We start from the raw sequence: 23806 nt of genomic DNA on the forward strand, positions 1-23806 counted from the left end.
TGTAAAATAGTTGATTATGCTAAGAGATTTGTCAAATGATTAAAAGGATTTGGCTACCAATAAACCCTTAAAGCACCTCCTAACTGTGCTTCATTAGTAACTGAACTTCCTTAATTCCAACAATTTAAAACTGTCAAACACCTCTACATAAATATCATAATATTTCATGCATTTGTTGTTAGGGACATCTTGCTGGATCTTAATTGCATGGAGTGTGTTTTTTAAATGTCTGATTACACAAAAACTGGATAGAAAACATTAATGTACATGGATATCATTAACATCTCTTTCGAAAACCACTTTTGGTTTGGTGTGCCTCACAATTTATCATATGAAACTGAAACAAACTTGGCATCTGATTATGATATATCAAGTGGAATGTATAACAACAATGCACATGAAAGGTAGGCTTATGGACAACTTTGTAAATATACCTTAGTAATGAAATCGCAATTTGGATTCAGACAAGGCAGTAGTGGAGAAGCAGCACTAGCAGAATTTACTAAAATCACAATGGTGGTCCTGTTAGAGGTGACTGTGTAACAGGAATATTTATAGATTTTTCCAAGGTGTATGACACAGTTGATTACAAAATACTTTTCCCCAAACTAGGGATACTAGGAATAAAAGAAGTATTAGATAGAAACTTCCAATCACATCTCTTGAATAGAGCACATAGCTCTCGGCGTGCCTGGCCGAAAGGCGAAGGTGGGATCTGGCCGCGTGGCAGCTGCCTTACCCCTTTCCAACAGGTACGGGGTGCTTCCTAGTGGTGATGACATCGTTTCCGAGCCACCACAGGGTGCCTCGCCTGTTGGGCCAGTGGCCGATTCTCCGGCAAGGTCCCGACAGTCACAGAGGGCGGGCCTATTAGTTATAGGGAGCTCCAACGTTAGGCGGGTTATGGAGCCCCTCAGGAAAATAGCGGGTAGGTCGGGGAAGAATGCCAGTGTGCACTCGGTGTGCTTGCCGGGGGGTCTCGTCCGTAATGTGGAGGAGGCCCTTCCGGCAGCTATTGAACGCACTGGGTGTGACCGGCTGCAGATAGTAGCACATGTCGGAATGAATGACGCCTGCCGCTTGGGTTCTGAGGCCATCCTTGGTTCCTTCCGGCGGCTGGCTGATTTGGTGAAGACAACCAGCATCGCACGCGGAGTGCAAGCTGAGCTTAATATCTGCAGCATAGTGCCCAGAGTCGATCGCGGTCCTCTGGTTTGGAGCCGTGTGGAGGGTCTAAACCAGAGGCTCAGACGACTCTGCGACTATAATGGTTGCAAATTCATCGACCTCCGTTATTGGGTGGAGAACTGTAGGGCCCCCCTAGACAGGTCAGGCGTGCACTACACACCGGAAGCAGCTACTAGGGTAGCAGAGTACGTGTGGCGTGCACACGGGGGTTTTTTAGGTTAGAGGGACCCCCCCTTGGGCGAAACGATAAAATACCTGACGGCTTACCAGAGAGGACATTATCATCGTTGATAAAGAATGTCCGTCCTCAGCGACCAAAAACAGGAAAAGTTAACGTAATATTGGTAAACTGCAGGAGTATCCAGGGCAAGGTTCCTGAATTAGTATCTCTTATTGAAGGAAATAGTGCGCATATAGTATTAGGAACGGAAAGTTGGTTAAAACCGGAAGTGAACAGTAACGAAATCCTAGACACAGAATGGAATATATACCGCAAGGATAGGATAAACGCCAATGGTGGAGGAGTATTTATAGCAGTAAAGAATTCAATAATATCCAGTGAAGTTATTAGCGAATGCGAATGTGAAATAATCTGGGTTAAGTAAAGTATCAAAGGTGGGTCAGATATGATAGTCGGATGCTTCTATAGACCACCTGCATCAGCAACCGTAGTAGTTGAGCGCCTCAGAGAGAACCTGCAGAACGTCGTGAAGAAGTTTCGTGATCATACTATTGTAATAGGGGGAGACTTCAATCTACCAGGTATAGAATGGGATAGTCACACAATCAGAACTGGAGCCAGGGACAGAGACTCTTGTGACATTATCCTGACTGCCTTGTCCGAGAATTACTTCGAGCAGATAGTTAGAGAACCAACTCGTGAAGCTAACGTTTTAGACCTCATAGCAACAAATAGACCGGAACTTTTCGACTCCGTGAATGTAGAAGAGGGTATCAGTGATCATAAGTCAGTGGTTGCATCAATGACTACAAGTGTAATAAGAAATGCCAAGAAAGGAAGGAAAATATATTTGCTTAACAAGAGTGATAGGGCACAAATCGCAGAATATCTGAGTGACCACCATCAAACGTTCATTTCTGAGGAAGAGGATGTGGAACAAAAATGGAAAAAATTCAGAAACATCGTCCAGTACGCCTTAGATAAGTTCGTACCGACTAAGGTCCAAAGCGAGGGGAAAGATCCACCGTGGTATAACAATCATGTACGAAAGGTACTACGGAAACAAAGAAAGCTTCATCATAGGTTTAAGAGTAGTCGAATCATAGCTGATAAGGAAAAGCTGAACGAAGCGAAAAAGAGCGTAAAGAGAGCAATGAGAGAAGCATTCAACGAATTCGAACATAAAACATTGGCAAACAATCTAAACAAGAACCCTAAAAAGTTTTGGTCATATGTAAGATCGGTAAGCGGATCTAAATCCCCTATTCAGTCACTCGTTGACCACGATGGCACCGAAACAGAGGACGACCGAAGAAAGGCAGAAATACTGAATTCAGTGTTCCGAAACTGTTTCACTGCGGAAAATCGTAACACGGTCCCTGACTTCAGCCGTCGCACGGACGCCAAAATGGAAAATATTGAAATAAACGATATCGGAATTGAAAAACAACTGCTATCACTTAGTAGCGGAAAAGCATCCGGACCAGACGAGATACCCTTAAGATTCTACAGTGATTATGCTAAAGAACTTGCCCCCTTTCTATCAGCAATTTATCGTAGATCGCTGGAAGAACGTAAAGCACCTAGCGACTGGAAGAAAGCGCAGGTCGTTCCCATTTTCAAGAAGGGTCATAAATCAGATGCGAATAATTATAGGCCTATTTCGCTTACGTCAATCTGTTGTAGAATAATGGAACATGTTTTGTGTTCTCGTATTATGACGTTCTTAGATAATACAAATCTCCTTCATCATAACCAACATGGATTCCGCAAACAGAGATCATGTGAAACTCAGCTCGCCCTATTTGCCCAAGAAATTCACAGTGCCGTAGACACTGGCGAGCAGATTGATGCCGTATTCCTGGACTTCAGGAAGGCATTTGATACGGTTCCGCACTTACGTTTAGTGAAAAAAATACGAGCTTACGGAATATCGGACCAGGTTTGTGATTGGATTCAGGATTTCCTAGAAGAAAGAACACAACATGTCATTCTTAACGGTTCAAAATCTGCAGATGTAGAGGTAATTTCGGGAGTACCGCAGGGAAGCGTGATAGGACCTTTATTGTTTACAATATACATAAATGACTTAGTTGACAACATCGGTAGCTCCGTGAGGCTATTTGCAGATGACACGGTTGTCTACAAGAAAGTAGCAACATCAGAAGACTCGTACGTACTCCAGGAGGACCTGCAGAGGATTAATGCATGGTGCGACAGCTGGCAGCTTTCCCTAAACGTAGATAAATGTAATATAATGCGCATACATAGGGGCAGAAATCCATTCCAGTACGATTATGCCATAGGTGGTAAATCATTGGAAGCGGTAACGACCGTAAAATACTTAGGAGTTACTATCCGGAGCGATCTGAAGTGGAATGATCACATAAAACAAATAGTGGGAAAAGCAGGCGCCAGGTTGAGATTCATAGGAAGAATTCTAAGAAAATGTGACTCATCGACGAAAGAAGTAGCTTACAAAACGCTTGTTCGTCCGATTCTTGAGTATTGCTCATCAGTATGGGACCCTTACCAGGTTGGATTAATAGAAGAGATAGACATGATCCAGCGAAAAGCAGCGCGATTCGTCATGGGGACATTTAGTCAGCGCGAGAGCGTTACGGAGATGCTGAACAAGCTCCAGTGGCGGACACTTCAAGAAAGGCGTTACGCAATACGGAGAGGTTTATTATCGAAATTACGAGAGAGCACATTCTGGGAAGAGATGGGCAACATATTACTACCGCCCACATATATCTCGCGTAATGATCACAACGAAAAGATCTGAGAAATTAGAGCAAATACGGAGACTTACAAGCAGTCGTTCTTCCCACGCACAATTCGTGAATGGAACAGGGAAGGGGGATCAGATAGTGGTACAATAAGTACCCTCCGCCACACACCGTAAGGTGGCTCGCGGAGTATAGATGTAGATGTAGATGTAGATAGCGCAGAAATTTCGCAAATCAATAGAAATTTCTGTTGCATAGAGAATCGTCTATCAAATGATAAACATATCAATAAAGTAGTCCCACAGGGGTATATATTGGACCCCGTTCTATTTTTTATCTATATTGATGACTTCCTAGGAAGTGTAATGCAAGAAGAGAAACTCCTGTTTGCAAACAACAGCAGTATAATAATCAGAGATTAACGATCAGAGCTACTACAGTGCAAAGCTGATGACATGCACAAATGATCAGAGGAGAATAAAGTAACACTTATCGTAAGGAAAACAAACAGTATGAATTGCTATACAAACAAAAACAACAATATTAAATGTAATTTAAATGGTAACTTGGTAAACTGTGTAACTAACAAAATGTTTTGTGATTGATATAGATAATTAACTGAAATAGAGAGTACATCCCACAAAGCAAAAAGAATCCCATCTGCATCTCTTAGGGTACTAGTATAAGTATGTAATAGTAATTAACTCACAGTAATTTATTGTTCATATGTACCTTCAGTTTTCTAGGACATAGACAGACAGAACTTTAGAAAAGAGAAGAAGGCTCTTAGGATTATAATGAAAAATAATAAGTGGTCTCACTGCCATGAGCTGTTTAAAGAAACAGTGATTTTGACTGTCTCCTGTGAAAATATTTTCCAAACATTAGTGTTCCAATACACCAGGAAAATCTACATCACTATGCCACATATGGTTCCATACACAAACATATCACAGAAACCAGTGAAAGCCTGCACCTAGACAGAAAACAAACTGAGAACTCAGAACAATATCATGGATTAAAACTATGTGATACATCACCTCATATCTTTAAAGGAACATCTGAAATGGACAGCTTTGAAAAAAAAACCTGTTAAAGCATATATCTTATCAAAAAAGTTGTTTGTAATGTAAGATTATTTAAATGAAATCATGATTATGTGTGCATGCTGCATGCTCCCGACATCTGTTGCTCTTATGCAAACCGGTTTTATCTATATCTGTAGGCCCACATTATATAAGAACATCCATGAAAACCTGTTTCACTGACTTCTTTAATAGTCATCACTGTGAGGGTCAAAAACACAAAGGATAATACTGTTGCTCTGCACTGCCCAATTGTTATAAAGGGTTGCCAACGTAATTTAGTGTTTCATCATGTGTGCAGCAGTAGTTGTAGTGCTTTGTTAGTGGATATGTATTGGACATTTTAAAATGGTTCAAATGGCTCTAAGCACTATGGGACTTAACATCTGAGGTCATCAGTCCCCTAGACTTAGAACTACCTAAACCTATTCCTATTGATATTCCTTGTTTTCTAGCAGATAAGTGTTATTCTAACCACTTCACATAGTTTTTGATAACTTTGTGTTTTAATTTTCTTAAAAGAATGTTGTGATTTACAGTGGCAGGTGTATGACATATTACACAACATACCAGTAGCCTGTAACGAGTTAAGTACATCTATTCTGCATATGTAAATATATTTTCTTCATATCAGGACCCATTAGAAATCCAAACTGTGACCCTCACAATAAATTATCTGTAGTGGGATGACTAAGATGATATTTAAATATTAACTTTTCTAAAAGTTTCGAGAATGCTAGCGGAAGTGGAATCCTTATCCCCTTTCTTATATAGTGGTTTCACTTCAGTATTTATTACTGAGTTGTTGGGGAAAGTTTTGCTGATAAATGAGTGGCTACATAATTAAGATATTACTAAACTTAGAAAAAACAATGTTTAATGTTGTTAAAATTTTAGCAGAAGCACCAGATTTTTTTATACAAACTTCCTGACAAAACAAGTGAAGTGTCCAGATGGAGAGGAGGAAATGAAATGAAATTCACAGGTTGAAAAGATATATGATATTTCAATGATGACAACAACTTTACAAAGAACTTGGCAGTATAAGCACAGTTATCAGTATGATTCCTGTTCATAGAAACACTCTAACGTCATCCATCACCACACCAGCAATTTCGCAGTGTTCTTCTCTAGCTGTGAGAGATCTAACATCTTCACTGTATACAGTCTTCAGTGGCTTTCCTGCATACACTGAAGATCCACGAACATTATGTTTACATCTGCAGAAGTAACTGTAGAAGACACGGTCCTTTATTGTCAGATTAGATATACACTTTCATTTAGCACATGTTCACTGATGCATAGTACGTCTGGTTGTTTTCCACTTAGGAGTATTTCTGCTTCTACTTTTTTGTTAACAATATATTGAATATTCTGATGTAATACTTTTATGTAATTTTTATTCTGTTGACTTACCTGCTGTGGCTGTAATCTGAGAGCATATTCTGTAGTCCATAATTTTTTGTGTGGTGCCTGTATTTTGCATTTCCAGCTGGAGCATCTGATTTTCACCCATATCAATCAGTATTAGTTTCCCTTGCTTCTAATGATTTTGCAGACATTTGTAGGTTAGGTTAGGTTGGGTTAAGTTAGGTTAGGTTAGAAACAGTCTGCAGAGTGTTACTGACTCCAGAGATAATGCATCCTAGCCTTTCCTAGGTACTTTCCATACAGAAACTTGTTTGGGACTATGAAAACTGCTCCAGGATGATCTCATTGTTCTTCGATGGAGCAGCTTATTTTCGAGATGTATTCATCTGTCATTGACCTTCTTTTTGATCCTGCTAAGCATCATCTGGGTTCCTGCATAGACATTTCTTGCTGAACAAATCGTGTTTCTTGTTTTGTTAGTAATTTCTTGTTCACTGCTGCTTCATAATGCATTCATTCCAATATGATTAAAGAGACCTATGTATTATTATCTTTTTTTCACAATCCAATTTTCTAGTGGCTTGTTTTGCATTTACTGTATTTTTAAAATGTTTCTTGAGTTGTTGCATCCTAATTCTGGGTCACACATCTATTTTGCGATTGGGCATACTGATGTTGTTGAGCAGCAAGTCACCAATTATTAGAAAAACATTTTCAATTCCTTGCATGCTGTGGCCTTGTCTTTTGTATACTGTGTGTCACCACCTTTCATTTATATCTATATGCAAATTTTTGGTTTGCTGAGTTTAACGTGATATCATCAGACACACTAGATGTGTTGTCGTTTTTGAAGTTCATAAGCACTCATTATTTTTCATGATCTTGTTTTTTTTTCCATTTGATGAATTTTAAATGCGCAGCACTCCTTTTCTTTCTTTATAATCCATATTTCAGTTTTTAATACTTCAATGTGATTTTGTAGTAACCATGTAATCTCAGTTTTTGAGCCTACTGCACTGCTTCATCACGTAAACAGCTATGGCATGGCCATAAAAAATAATCTCTGAGTGACACCACTCCCCCCCCCCCCCACAAAAAAAGAAAAACATTCTTCTCTATCAGCACCATCTTGTCAAATGATGCAGAGTCTGTTATTTTCTGCTCCTTAAAGACTTAAAGATGACTGTTCTGAGAAGCCAAAATGTTTTCTGCCATTAACGTAGATATTTTTTTCAAAGATTGTTGTTATTGTGTTTGAATTCGGTTACAGGTCGAAGATGCATGGAAAACAATTGAATTTGTTGTCTTGCCTCACAGGGATAGCAAGGATGTGTTCATTCTTGGAGGGCTTGAAGAAATACAGCAAGTTTTAGATGATAGTAATATTAATATGAGCACAATAACAAGTTCACGTCATGTGGGGCCTATCAAGCCAAGAGTGGATGAGTGGGCCAGTCAGCTTCAGTTGTTTAGTAATACTTTGGTAAGGAATCTTTTATATGAACACAGTAATATTTTATATTTTTCTGAATTGAGTCAGTGTTAGTTCTAATATCCCTTTTTAATTGTGCCAAAAGAAAATTGTTAGTTTTGTGTATGTTTTATTTTAGGATGCATGGATGCTATGCCAACAAGGATGGATGTATTTAGAGTCTATTTTTTCTGCTCCAGATATACAAAGGCAATTGCCTCAAGAAGACAAAATGTTTAATATTGTTGATAAATCATTTAAGGATATAATGAGAAGGACTGCAGAGGTACTGAACAAATTGTTCTTAAGAGAGGAATGTAGTTGTAATTCATAATATACTTTAAAAATGTTTTCTTAAATGAGTGTTGTTCTGCACTGTGGAACATCATCTCATCTAGGAAAGAAAAGTTTTGTCTGTTATAAGCTATAACATACTCTTTTATTAATGTTGCACAAACAGTGTTACCTATTTCAGGATTTTAGTAAAAGTTTAGGTGTTGTTTGTATAAAGTTTATGTAACTGTTTATGGAGGCTGAAAATGGTTTGCAATGTTCTTGTTTGTAGAATCCACTGGCTATGCAAGCATGCACAGCTCCAGGCTTACTGGAGACATTCAATAGAAATAATGTCCTACTTGATCAAATTATGAAATGTTTGGAGGCTTATCTGGAAACTAAACGTGTTGCATTTCCACGATTTTATTTCCTTTCCAATGATGAACTTCTAGAAATTTTGGCACAGGTGAGTCACTAGACATTTCATTTGTAATCCTATAAAAATTATCTGGTGTTTCTTTTTCCTAACCACCATTTCTTTTGAGAAAATTAGTGTTGAAAACGTCCCTACAACAAATAAAAATAGGTAAAATAGGTAAAGGAAAGAAGGAGAGGATCTAGATAGATGTTAACATACACTGGCATTCAAAGAAACGAACTAATGGTAATACATTTTAAAGGGTGTAAGATTTTTATTCAAAATGTTAGGAAACAGGAAATGATGTGCACCAGCCATAAAGTCATGTAGTTCTTTTTAGGAATAAATATTTCCATTAATTACCATTACAGCTTTTTATTTTTATTTAGTTATTTTTTGCTTCCCTTAGCTTATAATGGAATTTGGTCTATTATTTTTCAATATTTGATTATTTACTTTGTTGCTTTGATCATTGTTCATTATACATATTAGCCAAATTAAACATTTCTTTGAAATGAACCTTTTCTACACAATAAAGAACTGACGTAATATGATATCATAAGGCATAAGTAAATGAAAACAGGAAAAATAAGTCAATGTTTGGACATTTTCACCTCCAAAATCTACTATTTGTCATAATACTAAACTTGCAGGAGCTTCGATGTTCAAAGGGATTTGTAACATTTGTCTTCCAGTGCAGGTTCTTATCAGTATAAACACCCAAGAGCGTAGAATGATTTAATCTCATGAATTATTTTCAAAGGTTATGTCAGGCCTCATCCTGTACAGAGGTGCATGTATCTAAATTCCCTTACAGTCCGTTTGTGGAGAACCTGTTATTAATTGGTGACAAAATTTCATTTAAATTTTTAAGTGTTAAATGTTTCACTGTGATGCTTAATTATAACACTCAAATCATAAACTAAAAACTTAATGTCCATGAATATGATGCAAGACAAAAGGAATAGTTTCATGTCCAGTCAGTACCAACATTAGCCTACAAAACGTCCACAATAAACAGTGGTATACAAATTTGCAACAGTCTTCCACATATGGTAAAAATCATATCATTCTCACTATTTTGTAAAACCTTAAGGGCATTCTTATCAGAACATTGCTTTTATTCCGTAGCAAAATTTTTAGAACTTTTGAGATACAGGAGACTTGGGACAGGACAGCAGAACTACTGCAAGTAGTGCAAGCTCTTTTGTGGATAAAGCTAAAATTTATGTATCTACTAAAATAATACTGTATTTTTACAGTGTTGTGTTACTGTTTTGTTTTGTGTTTATTCTGTGTTCCACAATCTGGAAAGATTTCTCAGATGAATGAATAAATAAGTGAGTAAATAAATAAATCAGAAAACAGAACTACTCCTGTGTATTGCATACCTAATGGCAGATCATTTAATGCAGATCATCATTGTGGTACACATGTTAGTTGCATATTTGTATTAGTCCAGAAGATGTATTTTATTGGTTCAGGGGTGAACATTCTTCAATGACTATGTGGTCTGGTACATCCTGTTACCTACATATCTACTCTGCATATTGTACTAAAGTGAGAATTTTTCTTGGCGTCTTACTATTCCACATGTGACATGTTAACCCTTTCACTGCTGTGGATGTGTATACATGTCATGCTACACATTTCCGCAGGTGTTGTGGATGTGTATACACACGCCACTTGGAATTTCCTACAGTGCTATAAAACTATGAATGCGTTTTGTGCCACTGGCCACTCATGGCTGCAGATTAGGCCCTTCCATATCTCTGTGAATAAAAATGTCTTGAGTATTTATCTTGCAATGTATGTGCCTCATTGCATGCCATCGTTTGCAAAAATCATCTTGACTCTTTTATGAGGTATGATGATTTTTATGACCACATGTTTTGCAGTGTGCAAGGACGTGAATGAGTATGTTTCACCTGTTCTTTGGATATAAAACCCTATAACTTGAGAATGAAATGAGGTATTCTGCTCTCAGTTTTAAATAAAATTTCAATATCTTATCTACATTTCATTTACTGCAATGAATGAGCTATAAACAACCATACTCGAAGTTTATGCAGTTGTTTTTACCTCTAAAAAATCTTTAAAATTTGGTACAGTATTTTACTTAATTTAACACAACATTGTAACTATGGTGTATAATGCAAAAATATGCAGTTCCTTATGAACTGAAGATATCAGACTGTATGATGAAGTGGAAAAATCAAATTTTTTCACCTAACAGTTTTCTTAAAAACTGACAATCACTATTTCAAAGCAGCAGGCAAGTCCACATGGATGAAAATAGGCACATTTCACTAAACCATCCATTGGATATAAAATCCAATAACTCATCAATGAAATGAGGTTTCATTCTGCTCTCAATTTTAAATAAAATTTTTATACTTTATCTACATTTCATTCACTGCAATGTGTGAAGTAAAATTATTGTATTTTGTTGAGAAAAATACTTATTTATTGTCAATAAAGATCAGGTGCTGACAAAAAGGGGTGAGTTTTATTTCCAGAATGTCATCCTCAGATTGTGTGTCTTAACTAGCTTCATACTCCAAACTATCTTCTGAGTGCGTATTTTCCTCACTCTCTGATTGATTTTTAATATAATCTGGAACTGCTATGGGCTTTTCAACATCTTGAAATGATAGTGTAACTTGTTCAGTACAGCATCCCAGTTTTTCTTCAAATTGCACAGCTCTGGACAGCACAACTGAATTACTTTCTTTTGTCCAAATCCTGAAGCACTCATCACCATCATAACCACTGAGATGTCCTTTCACAGCTTTCTTGTCCATTTTCCTTCGTTTTGCACTTGGAATGTGTGCATAACATGTTCAGCCAATAATCCTAAGATGTTTAGTTTGAGGCTTTTTCCGTTCCCACAACTCGTAAGGACTGACACCTTCTACAGATGACTTCCCTGTCCTATTTTAGATTTAAATTGCTGTGTTAACCAGTTTAGCCCATATCTGTTCTGGATAAGTGACATCTGGATTTCAATACTTAAATGTCCTGGCCATCTTAACAACTGTCATATTATCCCACTCACAAATACCATTTTTCTCAGGAGCATAGGGAGCAGTCAATCGCTGTGTTATACCATTTAAACTTAAAATGGATCTAACCTCTTTGTTATCAAGCTCCTTGCCATTATAACTCAGCATCTCTTTAACAGAGAACTCCAATGCCTTTGTACATGAGAGAGAATCTTTGAGAATTTTACTCAACTCTTATTTTTCTGCAGCAAAATAACCATAGCGAAACTTGGTGTAATTGTCTTTGAACAAAACATGGTAATGTTTCTTCTGGAATGACTCATGGAAAGGACCACACAGATCAATTGATATCAACTCAGCAGGCCTTGTTGACGTTTGGTGGACGATGCGCTTTCCCAAATTTGCAGGTTTCACAAATCTCTGCCCCTTCCTTAACATCAATGTTAAATTTCTTTTTGACTTTTGTTTTAACATGGCACTTGCCTTGATGACCCCATCTCTCATGATACAGTTGAAGTACATCAGATCTATCTTTCACTGAAAGATTCACAGTTGCACCCTTCTGTGGCACTAAGGACTTAATTTCTGCTTTGTATAAAGTGCCACCAACTTTACAATTTCCATACAGCCTCACTCTGCCACCAATTGTCAAAGAGCAATATGTAGTACTTGACTGAAATATACTATTTTTGTTATGATCTTCGGTAGCTAAAACAGAAATAAGGGTTTTGGAAATTTTTGTTACATACCAGACATCAGTCATGGTCAGATCCTCATATCGGCTGCCAGCTTTTGACAGAATCCAAATTGATCCTCTTCCTGTTGCTTCTGGAGACTCCTGTCCAGTGGCCTTTATACAGCAGGGGCTGCTGAATGCTTCAAAGCTGACAAAGTAATCAGGACTATTTGTCATATGTTTCATTGCACCATTGTCAATCCACCAATTGTATACATCCACTTCTAATGAACAAGGCTTGCCACAAATAGTAAACAAAACTACATTCGTTACTACTGTTTTGTACATGTTTTTCTGCACAGTCATATTTTTAGCTGGTCTTCCATCAGCAATCCACTTCTTACAATATTTGATCCAGTGCCCCGCTTCTTTGCAATAGTTACATTTTCCTTTAACTTTGAATGTGTTAGTTTTTATTTTGTTTTGTACACCTGATTTGACTACTAATGCCTCTTGTTTGATTTTGTCACTACTCTTTGTGAAATTTCTCTCAAACCTGCACAAATTGTTCCTTTAATTCATCAAACATTTTCTTATCATATTTTGTTAACAACATCCAACTTGATTTAAAGGAATCAAAGCTTGCAGGTAGAATACCAATATCATATCAGGTAGCACAGTTTCTCCCTTTGCTTGAAGCCCGTTGTTCAGTTCATTCCACTGACTTGTTAACCTCACAACGTGTGTGGAGATATGTTCTTCCTGAGTCCAATTAAATGTGAAGAAATCTGAACAAATCTTGAACAGCTGGTCCTTTGATGATGCTTTGAAATTCTGCTTCAATGCATCACATGCTTCATGAGCCATTTCTTTGTCCATGATCTTCTGATACACAATGTCTGTAACTGCACTTGTAACCACCGACTTGGCATAACTGTTTGCTTTACAATAAAAATCTGACTTGGCTTTATGATCCTTTATTGCTGCATCATTAGCACCCTCAGACAGTGGCTCAGGTTTTACTGACTTGCCATAAATTACATCTAAAGCTCCTTCATGATAGTCAATTAGATCTCGTATTTTTCTCTTCCACACTGGCCAATCAGTTTCACTATTCAACGGCTTGATATGTTTTACCAGATCCATTTCCACACTAAAACCAAAAACACACTCTCAAATAAGAGTTAAAGAAAACTATATCAGTCACTTTTTGCACACGTTTTTACACACGTAACTGGGAGCCATAACCTATTGTATTTTGTTGGGAAAAAGATCTTATTTTTTCTCAATAAAGATTAGGTGCTGACAAAAAGCGATGAGTTTGGGTTTCAAATACTTTGATTTATTTCTGAATCTGGAGGCACTGTTTACACAAGAAGTCACTTAACCAAAGAGTTTCTAAAAACACCTAAGAGTAAAAGTGCAAGTGTTGTGACTCAAAATAAAAAGAAAAAAAAACAGAGATCAACAAAACATTATGCTCATATGTGATGTTGATTAATAATTTAACACAAAACTTCTTTTTAAATACGTTAATAAAAAGAATGTACTTTAACATAAATCAACCATATGCAAAGTTTATGTAATGCATTTTTATCTCTACAAATGCTTTAAAATTTTCTGCAATGTTTCACTTAATTTGGAGCAGTGTAGTAAGTATGACTGATGCATTCAGTTCTTTATTAAGTGAAGATATCAAGCTGCAAGATGTGCAAAAATTACAAAAATCATATTCTTTCACCAAATAGTTTTAAAAAAATACATTGTTAAGTATTTCACATTGGCCGTAATGCCATTTTTAAGCTTTACTTAATTTGATGCGTTGTACTAAGTATAAGTATTAAGTATAAGTACTAAGTATAATGGATAGTGAAAATTCAGTTCTTTATTGAGTGAAGATATCAGACTGTAAGTTGTGCAGAAATCAGATTTTTTCTCCGTACGGTTTTCGAGAAATTGAATGATAATTATTTCATTTCGGCCAGAATGTTGTCTCTCAACACAGCCACTAGCGTTTAGTGAGTGGTACAGCTGTAACAAAAGTCATCTCAGCACAGAATGCAAAGTACACATCTCTAGCAGTGGAAGAGTTAAATTGTCTTTTTGTAAGTTCTCATTTGTCTGATTTTATTCTCACCACTTGTGTAGGACCACCGCATATGGGACTGAATAATATGTGTATTTTATGCCATGAAAAGCAGTTCTCATAATTTTATAAGTAATATGTTATGAGATTTTTCACAGTTAAGGCTAAGATTTGTTAGCATTTGTGTTACACTCTTCCACTAGTCAAACATGTGTGTGACAGTTCATGATGCTCTTCTTCCTACATTCTCAATTTCTCCTGTTAAACTGGCAGTAATTTGATTGTTAAGGCTGAAGCTAACTTGAAAAGTGCCACAAAAATACTTGCTCTTCTTTATACATTTTCAATTTCTCCTGTTAAATCAGCAGTAAATTCATGGTTATGGTTGAAGCTTATTTGAAAAGTGCCACAAAGGTACTGAAAGGGACAACATTAAGGTGGGATTGAGTGAATTTGTAATGATTACAAGTGGTTTTTGGTGTCACTATGTTTTGTTATGTATCACTTTTCCTTCAGTTGTATAACAGTTGATTAGCTGCATCATGTCTTTAATCAATTTTGACTCTTATGTCATCATCGCATGCCGGGGCTTATTGCTGGCCATCAGCTGAAACATGGCGTTGACCAGCAATGCAAAGTACTGCAACAGAGAAGAATGATGCCATAATGTAACAATGTCATAAACTCCATGTGAAACATAAAACAAAATTGTACAATTCTTTTGAAATGAAGCTAATATAAATACATTGAAAAAAAAAAAAAAAATTGTAACCACCTACCTGACATTGCTCAGGTGGTAAAGATGGCAGTATATAATTCTGCAGTGCCTGTGTTGTTCAGAAGTACTATGGAGTATTCCTTCAGATATGCATGCATATCCGAAGGAACATACACTGTGTCGACTATAGTCATTATGAAATAGAGTATTACAGTACCTGTATTGGTCAGAAGTATGATGAAATGTTACTTATTGTATTCATTTGCCAACATCAAACAAGAAACTTTCAATTAAAATGTCTCCCCTGTATGGGAATATACATAATGAATGTAAGAATGCAGGCAGTAGATGCATGGTTTACGACATACGGAAGTTTGGGTAGGCCGTGATTCATGATCAGGTAGCATAATGGTAAGATGACTGCTCATGATAAGCAGGACATCTGGGTTTGAAACCTGATCTAGCACAAATTTTCATTGTTTCATTATACAGCTGATCGTTGTCCATATTTGCAATTGTGAAAACATTTCATGTAGACAGCAGACATTGTCTTTATTCCAAAGACTGATTTGATGCAACTTTTCAGACAGGCTATCCTGTGCAAATCTCTTCATTGCAACTGACATTCATCACTCATTTGCATACTGCGCTCATACCTTGGTCTCCATCTACAATTTTTATCCACCCCACTTCCCCCAACATTTCTCTCCAATAACAAACTGACATTTCCTTGATGCCTCAGAATGTGTCCTAACAACTAATCCCTTCTTTTATGCAAGTTGTGATGTAAATTTCTTTTCTCCCCATTTCAGTTCTGTACCACCTCATTAGCTATGCTGTCTACCCATCTAATCATTAGCATTCTTTTATAGCACTACATTTCAAAAGCTTGCATTCTCTTCTTGTCAGAACTGCTTATCATCCACATTTCACTTTTGTATCAGGCTACAGTCCAAATACGATCAGAAAAGACTTCCTAACACTGTACAATGTTCACTTCATAGTGCAGTGAAAATGAAATTTCATATGGCAGAGAGTAGATGAAGAACAGCTGTAATATAGGAAACAGAACGCATGTAGTCTAGCATCCACAAAATTTGCCACTGAGGAAGAGTAAGTCAGCATAACATAAGAAATATTGTAGACAGTGCGAACCATAAACCTTTAGATGGAAAGAAAATGGCAATGAGAAGGATTTACATGATGGGAAGTATGGGAAAGAGGGACTTAAATCAGGTACCTGCACATAGCAGCTGGAAAGAAAATATATCAGGTAAATGCATAGAGTGGCCACGAAAGAAAAATAACAGACCTAAAGACCGATTATGCATTCCACCTCCATCAAATGATCTCCATCTGCAAGCAAGTCTTGTCCCCACAGCCCTGAGGCGTGATATTTGTCATTGCACAGAGTAGATTATGTGAGTCTCCTTCCTGCAACTCTTAAAAAGTGATACCAATGCCATAAACTTCAAAAAACCATGATCTTTGTTAAATTTAGATACTCTTCCTAAGACTGCTTCATCCAGAGCTAATAACTAGCCATTTCTGGCCCATGCTATACGGGGAACTCTCCACATAGATTTAAGGATAGCAATTGTCAAATAATTAGATCCAGTAACCTGGATTCCTGTAATAAACACATATCACTCAGTACAATCTTTTACTTGTTCTATTAATCAAGAAAAGGTTTATACAAACTATAAAATTATCCTTCCCCACTTAAAACCAACAGCAACTATAAATCATACAAAAGTACAAAAAATGAAACTCAATTATTTTCTTACTGACTGTTGTTTCACTTGTAGGCTAATACTTGCTTTTAAATGAAGTTATTGAAGTTCCTGATACTTCTTCACATTCCCAACATTATACAAAACTTTACTGATGCTGTTCATGGTGTCTTGCAATAACAATGCTTCAACGGGCGAGATTTTGATGATTACCCTAGTTTCTTTGTAAAGACGGAAGAATATCTCTAACTCTTTATTTAATTTTGAGTTACAACCATAGGTTTCAACCATGACTCCATCCCCAACTTCAATTTGGGCTCTTGTGCTGACTTTTTATACATCCTCTACTTGCTCTCTCCAGATTTTGTAAAAAATTACTGTCTACATTTGATATCTCTATACCTACCATTGCAGTCCATGTAACAAATGTATGAAAAGAATAGTTGCTACTCACCATATAGTGGAGAGGCTGAGTCACAGACAGGCACAACAAAAAAACTGTCAGAAAACGATCATTCAGCGAACAAGGACTTCATCGGAGATAAAACGTACACACATACACTCACGCAGATGTACCTCTCACACCCACATGATCACAGTCTCTGGCTACTGAGGCCACACTGCGAGCAGCTGTGCATAATGGGAGATGCAAACATATAGTGGGGGTAAGAAGGAGGGTGGTGTGGAGAGGGGGAGGGATAGCAGGGTAGGATTGGGAGACAGTGAAGTGCTGCTTGTGGGAGCATACAGGGACAAGGTGGAGAGAGGCTAGGGTAGCTAGATGCAGTTGAGAGGTTAGATGTAGGGCTAGTGGGGGGGGACTTACTGGAAAAGTCCAGAGGTAAAAAGACTAAGGGTGCATTGGTGAAATGGACGATTGTGTAGTACTAGAATGGGGACAGGGAAAGGCTACAGGGTTAGGACAAAGACTAACAAAGGTTGAGACCAGGCTATGAAGCATTCATTGAAATGAAGAATGCTGTGTTTGGTGACATGCTTAGCAATGGGGTGGTCCAGCTGTTTCTCGGCCACAATTTGTTGGTGGCCATTCATGCAGACAAACAGCTTGTTAGTTGTCATACCCACATATAATGCAGCATTGTGTTGCAGCTTAGCTTGTGGATTTCATGGCGGGTTTCACAGGTAGCCCTGCCTTTGATGGGATAGATGATGCTTGTGACTGGACTGGAGTAGATGGTGGTGGGAGAATATATATGGGACAGGTCTGGCATCTAGGTCTATTAAAGTGACATGAGTGATGAGGCAAGGGGTTGGGAACAGGAGTTGTGATGGGATGGATTATGATATTGTGTGGATTTGGTAGGCAGCGGAATACCATTTCAGAAGTGGTAGGAAGGATATTTGGTAGGACATTCCTCATTTCAGAGTACTATGAGAGGTAGTTGAAACCTTGGCAGAGAATGTGATTCAGTTGCTCCAGTCCTGGGTGGTTCTGAGCCAAGACGGAAATTCTCCACTGCGACCAGATGGTGGGACTTTGGGAGGTGGTGTGTGACCAGAGACATAGGGCAAGGGAGATATGTTTTTGTGCAAGATTGAGAGGGTAATTATGGTCTCTGAAGGCCTCAGTGAGACCCTCAGTGTATTTTGAGAGGGACTGTTCATCACTACAGATGTGATAGCCATGGGTGGCAGTCAGAGTGTTAGTATTGCTGGTGGTTGGTAGTTTTGATATGGACTGAGGTACTGATGTGGCCATCTTTGAGGTGAAGGTCAACATTGGGTAAGGTGGCTTGCTGGGTTGAGTAGTACCCGTTGAAGCATAAGGGGTTAAAGAGTTGGGGTTATGGAGGAATGTGAATAGGGTGTCCTTACCCTTGATCCAGATCTTGAAGATGTCATCAATGAATCTGAATCAGGTGAAGGGTTTAGGATTCTGGGTGTTGGGAATGATTCCTCCACATGGCTGATGAATAGGTAGGCATAAGATGGTGCCATGGGAGTGCCCATAGTTGCACCCCGGTTTTTTTTTTTTTTTTTTTTTTTTTGTAGGTAATGCTTTCAAAGTGGAAGTAATTGTGGGTGGGGATATACTTGGTCATGGTGATTAGGAAAGTGGTTGTAGGTTTGGTATCTGTCCAACATTGGGAAAGATAGTGTCTAATTTTGGTAAGGCCATGGGCCTTATGGATGTTAGTGTAAAGGGAGGTAGCATCAATAGTGACGAGCAGGGAACCATGTGGTACATGAACAGGAGCTGTGGAGAGTCAGTGGAGGAAATGGTTGGTATCCTCTACATGGGAGAGTAGGTTGTGGGTAATAGTCTGAAGATGTTGGTCTATGACAGCATAAATTCTCTCATTGGGGGTAGCACAGTAACCAGTCATAATTGGGTGTCCTGGATGGTTGGGCTTATGGACTTCAGGAAATAAATTCTCTCAGTGGGGGGGAGCACAGTAACCAGTCATAATTGGGTGTCCTGGATGGTTGGGCTTATGGACTTCAGGAAACATGTAGAAGGTAGGAGTGTGGGAAGTGGGATGGGCCTAAGAATTGTAGGAGAGGCTTGAGATTGTGCTCAATTTCTGACTCGAGTCATTGTGGCAGGGTTTGTAGGTGGATGAATCTGATATGTGGTGGAGCTTTTGTCCTCAGGTAAGATTAATAAGTTTGGGATCAGTTATTAGATGGATGATTGCAGATTTTCCTGCAGATGTTATGTTAGTGTGCATGTTGGAGATTTGGGGAATGATGGTGAGGCAAGGTTGAAGCTTAAAAAATTCAGCAAAGTTAGCAGGGCTGATTTGGGGGCAGTGGGGGTGGATCATGGTTGAATGGAAGAATGAACTGAGTGAGGCAGGTTTCACCATTGGTCTTTGGTTGAGTCTGATTAGTAGGGTTGGTGGCAAAAAAGTGTTTCTACTGTAGAGACCAGGAGAAGGAGAGAAGGAATTTGACAAGTCCTGCTTAATTGAATTTGGGAGTGGGGAAAAAGGTGAGGCCTTTGGAAAGGACTGATACTTCTGTGGGGCTAAGGCTTTTTGTGGAAATGTTCATGACTGTGTTTCGTGTCTGTTTAGGTTCTGGATTCTGTATGGTGGTGAGAGTGAGATTTTTAGGGTGAGGTAAATGTAGTAGGTCTGCAAGGCAGGCTTTGTCAGCTGTGAAGGGATGTGTGGAAGGTTTGCAGGTTGTTGTAGAGGAGGTGTACAGTGGTAGTTCAAGGCAGGAGTAGGAAGAGAACAGGGTGAACGGTTTTGTGAGGTAGCGTTGTGCATGTTGCTCTAGTTCCTGGTAGGCAATGGTTAGAATGTGTGGTATGGCATCCAGGAATTTTGGACTGCATAGCAGTAAAATGGATGAAGAGAAGGTATTGGAAGGAGGTTTGGGTGTGATTGAAATGCTTTTGCAGCACAATGTTGGTGAGGGTTAAGGACTGGTGGAATCTGAACCCTTTTCGTCATTTTTCCCATCTGTTTGGGTGTACTTTTGCGTTTTTTTTTTTTTTTTTTTTTATGGGCATATTTGCACGTTATTTACATAGTTTTATGCGTTTTTATACTTCACCATGGATCCTTGCTCCTACCATCTGCATCAATACATAAAAGTTTCCTTATCCTTTAGCCAGACTCAGTCCCACATACTGTTGCTGCTTTGTCACTTGGTTCATGGAATCCACCAAATGACCTTATCATAATATTACCTATCTCTGCCTTCCTCTCATCCTTCCACAATGACTTCCATCTCTTCAATTTCTGTCAGTCCTTAACCCTACCAACATAGTCCTGCAAAACTATATCAATCAGGCCCAAATATTCTTGCAGTACCTCCGCTCCGTCCATAAAATTCTCCTGGTATGCAATCCCAAATTCCTGGATCCCATATCAAACACTGAAACTGTTGTCTACCAGGAACTAGAGCAACATGCACAATGTCACCTCAGAAAACTGTCCATCCTGTTCAGTTCCTACTCCTGCCTTAGACTACCACTATCCACCACCTCCATAACAACCGCCAAACCTCCCCCACAGCTGACAAAGCCTGCCTTGCAGACCTACTACATTTACCTCTCTCTCAAAACCTCACTCTCACCACCATACAGAATCCAGAACCTAAGCAGACCTAAAAACCTTTTCCCAAAAGTCTTAGCTCCGCAGAAGTATCACTCCGTTCCAAAAGCCTCACCTTTTTTCCTGTTCCCAAATTCAATCATGTAGGCCTTATTAAAGATCTCTCTTTCCTCTAGTCTCTTCAGTAGAAGAACTATTTTGACACCAACTCTACTAATCAGACTCAACTGAAGACCAATGTTGAACCCTACCTGACACAGTTCATTCCTCCATCCAACTGTGATCTGCCCCCAAATCATCACTGCTAACTTTGCAGAATTTCTTAACCTTGAACCTTTCCTCACCATCATTCCCCAAATTCCTCAACATGCAAACTAATCTTACATCTACAGAAATAACTACAATCCACCACCTAAAAACTGATCCCAATCTTAAAATATTACCTGCTGATAAACACTCCACCACTTTTGTTTTGAACCTCGGAGATTACCTGGTGGGAGAACTCCACCAGCTGTCAGATTCATCCATCTGCAACCCTGCCACATTGATCCCATTCCATAAATTGACCAGGATCTCTAGTCTCTCCTAAAATCATTAGGCCCATGCCAGAATCTCTCCCTGGAGTTTATTGCTCTCCTCACCCCTACCACTCCCTGACTCCTACTGTCTACATGTTTGCTAAAGTCCATAGACCCAACAACCTAGGACACCCTGTTGTGGCTGGTTACTGTGCCCCCACTGAGAGGATCTCTGCTCTCGTAAACTGACCACCTCAGCCCATTACCTGCAACCTACCCTCCTATACAGAAGATACAAACTATTTGCTCCACCAACCCACCACAGCACCTGTTCCTTTACCACATGGTGCCCTGCTCATCACTACTGATGCCACCACACTTTACACTAACATCCCTGATGCCCATGGCCTTACCGCTATTGAACACTACCTTTTCTGATGCCCAATGGATTCGTGATCTATACCTCTTTCCTAATCACCATGACGAACTACATCCTCACCCACAATTACTTCTTCTTTGAAGGCATTACCTATAAAAAAACCCAGGGTACAGCTATGGCCACTCACATGGCACCATCCTATGCCAACCTATTCATCAGCTATCTAGAGGAATCCTTCCTAAAGAGCTAGAATCCCGAACTCACCATCTGGTTCAGATTCATTGATGACATCTTCATGATCTGGATCAAGGGTGAGGACACCCTATCCACATTCCTCCATAACTTTAACACTTTCTGCCCCACTCACTTCACTTTGTCCTACTCAATCCAGCTAGCCTCCTTACTTGATGTTGACCTCCACCTCACAGATTGCTACGTTAGTACCTTTGTCCATGTCAAACCTACCAACCACCAGCAATACCTCCACTGTGACAGCTGCCCACAAGGAAGTCACTTCCATACAGCCTAGCCACCTGCGTCCAGTGCATCTGTAGTGATGAGCAATCCCTCTCAAAATAAACTGAGTGTCCCACTGAGGCCTTCAAAGACTATAATTACCCTCCCAAACTTGTACAAAAACACATCTCCCGTGCCTTATCTCTTTGGTTACCCACCACCTCCAGAAGTTCCACCATCTGGCCAAAGAGGAGCATTCCCCTCATGACTTAGTACTGCCCAGAACTGGAGCAACTAAATCACATTATCTGCCAGGGTTTTGACTACCTCTCACTGTTCTCTGAAATGAAGAACGTTCTACCCAGTATCCTTCCTACCCCTCTCACAGTGGTTTTCCACTGTCCATCAAGTGTACACAATATCCTCATCCATCCATACACAACTCCTGCTCCCAACCCCTTGCCTCATGGTTCATATTGCTGTAATAGGCCTAGATTCAAGACCTGTTTCATATATCCTCCGACCACCATCTACTCCAGTCAGGGCACAAGCATCACCTATCCCATCAAAGGCAGGGCTATCTGTGAAACCAATCACGTAATCTACAAGTTAAGCTGCAACCACAATGCTGCATTCTACATGGGCATGAAAACTAACTAGCTGTCTATGTGCATTAATGGCCACTAACAAACTGCAGTCAAGAAATGGCTGAACCACCCCATTGCTTAGCATACCACCCAACACAACATTCTTCATTTCAATGACTGCTTCACAGCCTATGCCATCTGGTTCCTTCCCACCAACACCAACTTTTCTGTTTTGCAGAGGTGGGAACCCTCCCTGCAATCTAAATCTACATCTACATGATTACTCTGCTATTCACAATAAAATGCCTGGCAGAGGGTTCAATGAACCACCTTCAAGCTGTCTCTCTACCGTTCCACTATCGAATGGCACAAGGGAAAAATGAGCACTTAAAGGTTTCTCTTATTTTATTGTAATGATCATTTTGCCCTGTGAGGTGGATGGCAAAAGAATGTGTTCGCAATTGGAGGAGAAAAGTGGTGATTGAAATTTCATGATAAGATCCCATCACAATGAAAAACACCTTTGTTTTAATGATTGTCACTCCAATTCACGATCATGTCTGTGGCACTATCTCCCCTATTTCTCAGTAACACAAAATGAGGCACCCTACTTTGAACTTTTTCAATGCCATCTGTCAGTCCCACGTGATGCAGATCCCACATCGCACAGCAATACTTCAGAATAGGGTGGACAAGCATGGTGTAAGTCATCTCTTTAGTAGACCTGTTGCACTTATCCTTGTATGCTCCCACAAAAAGCACTGTATCGTCCCCCACCCCTACCCTGCTATCCATCCCCCTCCCTACCCCAGCCTCCTCCTTACCCTCACCAATCAGTTGCAACTCCCATGATGTGCAGCTGCTCACAGTGTGGCCCCAGCAGCCAGAGACTGTG

General features: G+C 39.2%; 1 protein-coding gene across 1 annotated transcript in view; it reads left to right on the forward strand.

Annotated features, from left to right (window-relative positions):
* LOC126482033 (dynein axonemal heavy chain 6-like) overlaps positions 1-23806 on the forward strand; it is a 1073010-nt gene that overhangs the window by 198079 nt on the left and 851125 nt on the right. The window contains exons 75-77 of the mRNA XM_050106005.1: positions 7828-8040; positions 8168-8314; positions 8594-8770. Coding sequence (XP_049961962.1) covers positions 7828-8040; positions 8168-8314; positions 8594-8770 — 537 coding nt within the window. The remainder of the gene's footprint in view (positions 1-7827; positions 8041-8167; positions 8315-8593; positions 8771-23806) is intronic.

This window comes from Schistocerca serialis, chromosome 5 (genome assembly GCF_023864345.2).
Source record: "Schistocerca serialis cubense isolate TAMUIC-IGC-003099 chromosome 5, iqSchSeri2.2, whole genome shotgun sequence".
Taxonomy (NCBI): Eukaryota; Metazoa; Arthropoda; class Insecta; order Orthoptera; family Acrididae; genus Schistocerca; species Schistocerca serialis.